This window comes from Seriola lalandi, unplaced genomic scaffold, assembly GCF_002814215.2.
Source record: "Seriola lalandi dorsalis isolate HSWRI2012SDOR001 ecotype SW California unplaced genomic scaffold, Sedor1 jcf7180002054544, whole genome shotgun sequence".
In the NCBI taxonomy this organism is placed as follows: Eukaryota; Metazoa; Chordata; class Actinopteri; order Carangiformes; family Carangidae; genus Seriola; species Seriola lalandi.
The window spans coordinates 943,816-952,157 of NW_019525097.1; the positions used below are offsets into that span (position 1 = coordinate 943,816).

The 8,342-nt window shown below is 42.1% G+C and overlaps 1 protein-coding gene across 1 annotated transcript in view; it reads right to left on the reverse strand.

Moving 5' to 3' along the window:
- Positions 1–121: 121 nt before the first annotated feature.
- Positions 122–8,342, reverse strand: part of enah (ENAH actin regulator) — a 79,172-nt gene continuing 70,951 nt past the window's right edge. The window contains exons 8-15 of the mRNA XM_087176309.1: positions 8,240–8,341; positions 7,570–7,712; positions 7,279–7,327; positions 6,388–6,439; positions 6,093–6,159; positions 2,599–2,683; positions 1,356–1,413; positions 122–359 (exon numbers count right to left, since the gene is read on the reverse strand). Coding sequence (XP_087032435.1) covers positions 322–359; positions 1,356–1,413; positions 2,599–2,683; positions 6,093–6,159; positions 6,388–6,439; positions 7,279–7,327; positions 7,570–7,712; positions 8,240–8,341 — 594 coding nt within the window. The 3' untranslated portion in view covers positions 122–321. The remainder of the gene's footprint in view (positions 360–1,355; positions 1,414–2,598; positions 2,684–6,092; positions 6,160–6,387; positions 6,440–7,278; positions 7,328–7,569; positions 7,713–8,239; position 8,342) is intronic.

Sequence of the window (8,342 nt, forward strand, 5' to 3'; positions counted from 1 at the left end):
GGGGGGGAGGGGGATCTGCGGGGACTGGAGGCTTGCATCACCACTACCCCTGTCCATTGTTGTTTAGTCCATTGCTTCTTCCCCCCCCCCCCCCCCCCCCCAAAAAAGTCCTCTCTCAGTATTAATGTGATTATTGTCATCATCATCATCATCTTTATCATCATCATCATCATCATCACCACCATCATCATCATCATCATCATCATCACCGTCTCCACCGTCGTGTTGCTGCTGTCGTTTTTGTCATGTCTTAAATTGACCGTCGGGTTCGTCTGTCGGGTCACGTGGATGTAGGTGTTCTGAACGGCAAGTCCGGATCCTCTATGCCGTGCTGGACTTGCCCAGCTCCTCCCGGATTGCTGAGGACACGGAGTGAAAGACGGAGTTATTTTTAACCAAAGCTATATATCACCCATTTTTACTTAAAGCGGTTATTTTTTATTTTTCTTTGCCGGCAAAAGTAGTTTCTTGGCAGAGGCAGGTGCTGGTGATTGTTGCTTGACAACAGCTTTGTTTACAGGACAAGAGGTTATAATACAGGGCAGATTTGAGGCTACAGTGAGTCGCTATTGGAAAGTGATGAGATGGGCCGGGGCTAGCTCGTTAGCATGCTAACTTGAGAGTGCTTGAGTAGAAGGAAAGACGTAATAGAGACAAGAGTTAACACTGGTGTTGCTTTCCACCTCTGGATACAGCTGTTGGTGGGTAAAGTAATGAAGTTTGATGCTGAACTCGCTTGTTAATGCTAACGCTAGCTATGTAGCAATAGCAAAACGTACAACATTTAAAAGGCTCAGCTCACTCATGTGACAACCTATCTTGCCAGTTTTAGTTTTATTTTTTCCACATTTTGAGAAATCTATCCTCCCCAACTTAAATGCAGTGGAGATGAATGAAATTTCATTTTTTAAACAATTAAAAAAACACATTTAAAAAAGTTTTAACATCACACAAACAATGTAAACTTTTGACAGTGAGGTTTGTGGCTTATCCAAAAATAACCAGGACATTGTTTCTGGCAGGAGATGTCACTGTTAAATATACCTGAGCTCTAGCGACAGGCAGTGTGTCTGCAGCAGTCTGCAAAACTGAAAATCCTGCCACTGCTGCAGCAACACCAGTGCTGCTGACGCCAAATAATCTTTCTGCATGTGAAAAACCACATTCTGTGCAGCTGTTAAAGTTATGAGTCATTATAGCTCTGGTGCTAACAGAACTGCTTGATGTTTCTGAGAAGAGAGCGTGTTGGTTATTTCACTTCCTGTCATCAGACACTGTTTCAGGGTTAAATATACTAAACAGTGCCTAATGGATGTGTAAATTGACTGCAGGATGTAAGTGTGAATAGAAATTACCATCAATGAGCTCTTCTTTTAGCTTCGACAACTCCTTCCTCATCTCATCCAGGATGTCCTAAAATAAATGAAACAACACAGTGTCATTAGATCAAAGCAGACCAGACTCATCTTCACCTTCAGCTCAGATGATAACTGACAGCGGTGTTTGGATTTGACGAAGTGGAGCTGCTGCCAACTGGCAAACAGAGGTTCTTTGTCTACTTTAGAAAAGAAGCTAATCCCTGTGAGATTAGGTCCAAAGACTGATTTAGTGACGGACAGATGTAAACAAACTGACAGAGAGAGCACAAGGCTACATTAGCATTATGAGCCTTAAGTGTGAGCTATGATCTCCTGCTTTCATAAGCACAGCGACTGAGAGGGACGATAACGACAGCGAGCTTAGCGGTGGCTTTGGAGGGTGTCATCTGTCTCACAGTCCCGCTGCTGTGACCAGTTGTGGTGACAGATAGGCAGCACTGCGGCAGACAGTTATCTAACAGGCTCGTTACAGAGGTCAGAGGGGGAAGCACTACTGTGCACACCCACACTTCTTACTACTAAGAGGGCTGCATTAATAATGGAAGAAAGACTGACCAATGAAAATCCCTCTGTCCGTGGAGGCTTTGCTTGAGATCTTTTATTTTGGTATTATATATAAATATGATTCACAATCTTGAAGCAGAATTTAGACATTTATTCGCCATTTCCACGTTTTGTGCAACATATTAGAATATTTCAGCCAAATTTACTGATAAAACGAGGATAATCTGTGGATGTCATTGAATGTAATGGCCTCCGTGCTGAGTAACAGTGAAAAACACAAAGTTTCTGACCCAAAAAATACAGCACAGACAAAAAAAACGTCTGTAAACCACTAAAATGCAGTTTGACATGAAAATGGTGTCAGATTACCAGTGTGTGTGCAGGTATTTTTTAGTATGCAAATTATGGACATTGTAGGTCTGAACACAGGAAACATACAGTATATAAGCTTTACAGTTATTACAACTCACAGGAGAAAGCAGGACTAACAGCTAATCCCTGCACATAGGTCTTAAAAGCTGTAAAGAGCCGGAAGGGTTTTGTTAAGAAATGAAATGCTTTATTTAATAAAGTACTAAAATGATATGTAATGTGGGACTGCAAGAGATGAACAGAATGGACGCATGAAACAAGCACATTAATGTTTTGTTACACAGCCGGCTTGTTGTAGTTTCAACAGATGTTTGTGCCATAAAGTAATCATAAAATTACAAACCTGTTTCAATCTGTCATAGTCAACAGCTTCTGTTGGCACACCGTTGGCACTTAGGGATGCAGTAGGTGTAGGAGTGGATTTAGGTCTGAGAGAAGAGACAGAAAAGAAGAAAGAGGCAGAGATGAGGTGAAAGAGCAACACCATTATTGTCATGTCTGTCAAATCAATGCAGAGCTGGACGTGTCACCCTTTGCCCTCTTGTCCTACATCCTCATTGGGAGATAATGTAACAACGTGACCTGTTTGAATGGACAGTGGATTTGATAAACTATCATAGTCTGGCCTGCTTCATGTTAAACCAATGATCTATTTAATGTAAAGAAATAAGATTTTCACCAATCAAATCTTTGGGATTTTCTACTTTCCTCATCACCTGATATAAAATGTCTGCACATAAAAAACAATGCGGGCTAAACTGCAGTTAGGATCCAGCATGCACACACCTAGACATGCATGCAAACACACACAAATGCAAACACACACACACACACTGTTCACAGCAGGTCACAGGATATATATATATATATATATAAAAAAAAAAAATGTTAGAAATCTGCAGCTCCACACACTCTCTCCAACATGTCAAGAAATGATCCTGTAGTGTGTCCATCTGTAATTTATTTTGAAACGTTCCACATGTGGAAACAACCTCACAATTATTTTTTTTCACACATCTTTGAATGAAAAGTTCGGCCTATCAACAGCCCAGCCACGAGCCAGGAGGAGCCAGCAATTAATGAAAAGAGCCACATCGATGCAGAAACACTGAGCCAGCTCTTTACTGTAAGTGCGAGTCATCGAGGGGGGAAAAAAGTCACCCAGCAGCCAATCACTTTGAAGAGAGGAAGCGCGACAGGAAGCAGAAGCGAAAGAAAAGGAAATGTGCTCGCAGGAAGGTCATTTAGTAGCTGGGCTTCACCGGCGGGCGGAAATTATGTTTGGAGTCCTTCAGTTTTATTTGTCTGGGTGTTTCCGGTTTAAAGCTAATGTACGTAGAACAGGACAAAAGAAACAGAGGAGGTGAGGTAGAGTCAGGTAGTGAGACACTCAGTCTGGCACCTTGCCTTTAATGCTTCTCAGTGCATGTTAATGTAACTCCATGCTGAATAAAGGATGTTTTTATTTTTGAAATTGTAAATTACTGTAACAACTTATTTACAGATGCACCAGCAGCAGCTCTCTTTGGGTCACATATTAAAGTCACTTTTAATAAGCTGCAATAAAAAACGCCCATCTGGTCGCACACACACAGACACACAGACACACACACACACACACACACACACACATTTACACACACAGCGGGGTCTTATCTGCGAGAGCCTGCTGGATCTGTTCTGGCTCTGCAACGATAACACCGTGCCAAGTCTACTCTGCACTGGGTGGACACTCGTTTTTTTGTGTTTGGGTGTATGATAGGGTGGGTGTATGGCATGTGACGCACACATATGGATTTCCCTGTTTTGAAGGAAAGAGAAAAAAAAAAGAAAGGTTTTTGAGGGCTGGGCAGCATGCAAGAGCTGTAACTAGATTACATTAGAGATCACCCTCCAGGCAGCGACTGGGTGAGAAACCACATGACATATTGTCAGAAGTGGCACGTGTCAAAACAACAGAGGAGCAGAGCCGACCCCTGCAGCCCGGGAGGTTTGGAAGACAAAGACAACACAGAATTCATTCCACACTTTTCATTCAAACATTTAAAATTAGCTCCTCTCCAAAAAAACAAAAAACAAAAGAAAACAAAAGAAAACAAAACTAAAAAACATCCATCACAGCAAACCTCAATGAAAAAAAAAAAAAAAGGAGATTTGTTTTAAAGCAAAGGGTTTCTCGGACTCTCCGCTGCCTTTTCTCTCTACCTGTTGGAGGAATCTGCTCCCATGGGAAATCTCCACGGAGACTCTCGTCTGTGTGAGCAGCAGAGACACTGGCTTTACAAATTACAGCTTAGCATCTGTCTGTGTCCTGTATGTCCCCAGAATAATGACATGGCTTTGGGTCGGGTCCACGACACCCATCTACCTTCAGGTTTTCAACTCCTGTTGGAGGAGACTCACTTTAACACTATCAGGTGATATAAGAGGCTTAAGGTCATAAGGGCACGGACCCACTGACTGAAAAACAGCTTGTTCGTGTAAAAGCTGCTGAACTCATTACTGAAGTGCAATTCAATCTATTTTTAGTTAAACAAATACATTTTATTCATTATATTTATTCTATATTTATTATTTTATTCGCCTTTACTATTTATTCGATTTTTATAGGCTGCTAAGTATAAAGGATTGTTTCTGTTTTAATATGCAAAGACGATGAAGAATCTATCCAGCTAGATGCTACTGAACCTTTAGCACTGTTCTATTGAAGTATCATTTAACCAATTACAACAGCAGGATCTTGAAGTGAAAGTATTATCAACAACTATTCGGCAACATTATAAGGGCTCTGGCTGCACGTATGGACTTTTGTTTATTTGTAATTGAGGCTATTCAGGTGGCTGTTTGAGTGAGCCAATAGAAATATAGCAGGTTTCAGGTAAAACACTCAGAGAAACCAAATCCTGCAAGGTTTGGATGGTGGGTCCAGGTGGGCGGGGCTTGGGGCATGGGCTAAAGCGGTGACTGCTTTGTTGTGACATCACAAAGTTACAGAAGTCCTGACGGCACGTTTTAAGGCTCAGTATCTGAATACAGGTTGTGTGCATTTCTCTGTGGACTGAGGCTTTGATACTTTCACAGTATTAATATAGAACCTAGACCTGATCTATAATCAAACAGCACATAGACATCTACCTTTATATTATATGGGACCTTTAACTAATTACTACAGCAACATTATGAGGCTCTGACTACATTTGTGTACTTTTGTTTACTTGTAATCATGAAGATATTCTGGTCAAACAGTTACTTTCAGATTCCCCTTCTTTACTGGGGAAGAGAATTAGTGCTTCGGACATTGCTTTTTAAGATGCACTATGAGCACATCTGGAGGTTTAAAAGCACCTATGTGTTGAATACATGTTGAATATCAGCCAGAGTTTACAGTAAAACGAGGCATAGATGATACGTGTGGTTGTGATGCTTCATCCGAACAATAAAAAACCAAAAGAAAAACAGCAGCCTTGCTAATCTGATCGTCCCCTGTTCTTCTTCTCTCCTGCTCATTCGCATCACAGCGGTAAGTTGGGTGTCTGACGTACGTCCAACATGCACATGAAGGCTACATAAGCTTTAGTGATGTTAGCCAGCACTGAGCGGCCCCAGCAGTGCATCATGCTAAAGCTAGCTGACGCTAATGTTTGAATACGTTCCCCTATGGCGTCTTTTACTAGGAAAGAAGCTAGTAGCATGGCGGCTAGCTAATCAGCTAGGCAATAAACACAAATAATATGGTAGATAAAATTAACTCTGAACCCTTTTAGGATATAAAATGTACTTTAAGTGCAACGATAAACAATATGACAGTGTAAGAGAAGCAGAGAGTAAACACCGTACCTTCCAATAACTGGAGATTTGCTACCATTCATGGTGTTTGTTCTTTCCCATGGCTTCCTGGGCATGTCTGCAGAAAAAGACAAAACACAGAAGAAATATGAGAAACACTTCCTGTAATCATCATCACAGAAAAAACAAGTTGACTTCCAATAACTGTTAAACAGAAAATCCAAGAAGAAATGTAAGTAGTTAAATGCTAACTTGGATCCTCATCGCCTGTGTTAGGAAGATGCATGTTAACTGCTGTTGCTTTGTTGCTGATGGTTCCCCCTCGTCTTCCTTCAGACACACTTACCTGGTGTGCTACAGGCTGACATTTTAGGGGTTGTGTTTGTTTCGCCCTCCTCCTATTGGACAGACAGGGACAGGGTTTAAAGATCAGAGATGAGTCACACTCAGAGGGGTCACAGATGTGATAATCAGAGAGAGTTGCTTCACAGGAGCAACAGATACCAAACAGAGACGGGCAGCAGACAGTCGAGAGGAGGGAGACGCTTTGTCGATTCTGTTATAATTTAAACCAAAACACCAGAGATAAACACAAAACTGCCCCTGCACCTTTATCAAATGCTGTGTGTTCAATAAAGCAGCAGTGTGGTGCGTATGACATGACTCTGTTGTTCTGCTTTAGTTAGTTTTTATTTTCAATCTTTTATATTTAGGTTCTGATTTAGTCATTAAGAAATGTACTTTATACTGCATCTATAAAGACAACTGATAAAGTATTGAGTTTTTATTAAGAGCAAACAGCCTCAATAACATATGAAAATGGAAGCAGATAAGAATCAGGGAAACAATATAATAAAATATATTCATACATAACAAATAAAGACTAATATAAGACTGTTTTGAATAATGGTTTCTTTGCATTATGGGTAAGTATCTGAGACTGTACAGCATCTGACAGCAGAGATTTACAGACTGGAATTTGGTGCATAACATCCACCCGAGGCCTGTCGACCATCACACAGATAAAGCATTGAGTGATTGAGGAGTCGTTACAGGCAGAAATGTGGTGAATGCAGCGCAGACTGCGCGGCCTGCACTGAGGAGACTATGCGTATCATCACACAGACGAGCCATTGTGCGATTCGGCGGCGGAGGGAAAGTAGTCATGACAGATTTGGAGCTAAATCAAAGCCGCTGTAGATGCAGCAGAAAACAGAGCAGCACTAATGGTACTTACTGATCTCTGGTCAGGTTCAGGTGACGAGCCCTTCTCTGCAATTCTTCTCCTGCAGGATACGGAGATACACAGGTTTATAATGTTGCAGAATAACAATCTGATTTTTTAAATTCAGATCGCTCCTAATTTCTACATTTATTCTCCTTAAATTAGGATTTTACTACAAATCGACTCATGACATTGAAGAACACGGGGGAATCATTGAGCGCATGAACTACTTCTTCAGAGGATATAACAAAATCAACATGTGTGGAGTGTGTATGTCTGAGACACACAGCGACGTGACACTACCTCCTGGCCAACAGGGCGCTCATCTCCTCCATGAGCCCCCCTCCTCCAGGCAGAGGGCCATTGCCTCTGGCTTCAGATTTGGCCCCTGCGGCTCCTCCAGCCCCCGTCATGGCTGCTGCCAGAGCTGCCCCTGCGTCGTCACACTGAGGAGACACAGGGCGACATGTGAAATACTAATGACTGTTACAGGTTCTTTACTAACTGTTAATAAACAAGAATTGAAAAAGAAAAGTCATAAATAATTTAAGAAAACACAATGTTTTCTTTGTCATATCTGTGTATGACGTGTGTATTTTGTTATGTGAAACACACAAGCAGGCGCGTATTGTTTAGCGGGGACGCTGTAGCATTATATGTAAATCTTGGCGTCTGAGATGAGACGTGGCAGATGACGACTCTGTGTGAGTGTGAGAGTGTGTGTGTGTGTGTGTGTAATCAACCATGAGCTTGGCGTGTGTGTGTGAATGTTTCAGTGACAGTGATTCTGTGTGATAACATATGTGTGTGTTTCACTGAAATAAGGACACAAGAGTTTAAGCGTGTGTGTGAGCATGCAGCTTAATAAAGCCTTGATGTACTTTATGTGGAACGGCTCAGATACAAAGAGCCTGCGAGTTCAGATGAGGCACGTCAGGCCTTCCATTGATCAAGTAACCAATCAAGCGCTCACCCTTGGCACTTTGCGCAGCTTGGCTCCAGCGAGGGCGGCGGCCAGGCCCGAAGCGGGGTGGTCCTCTGCGGGAGAGAACAGTCCGGCGGGGAGTGGGGGCGCC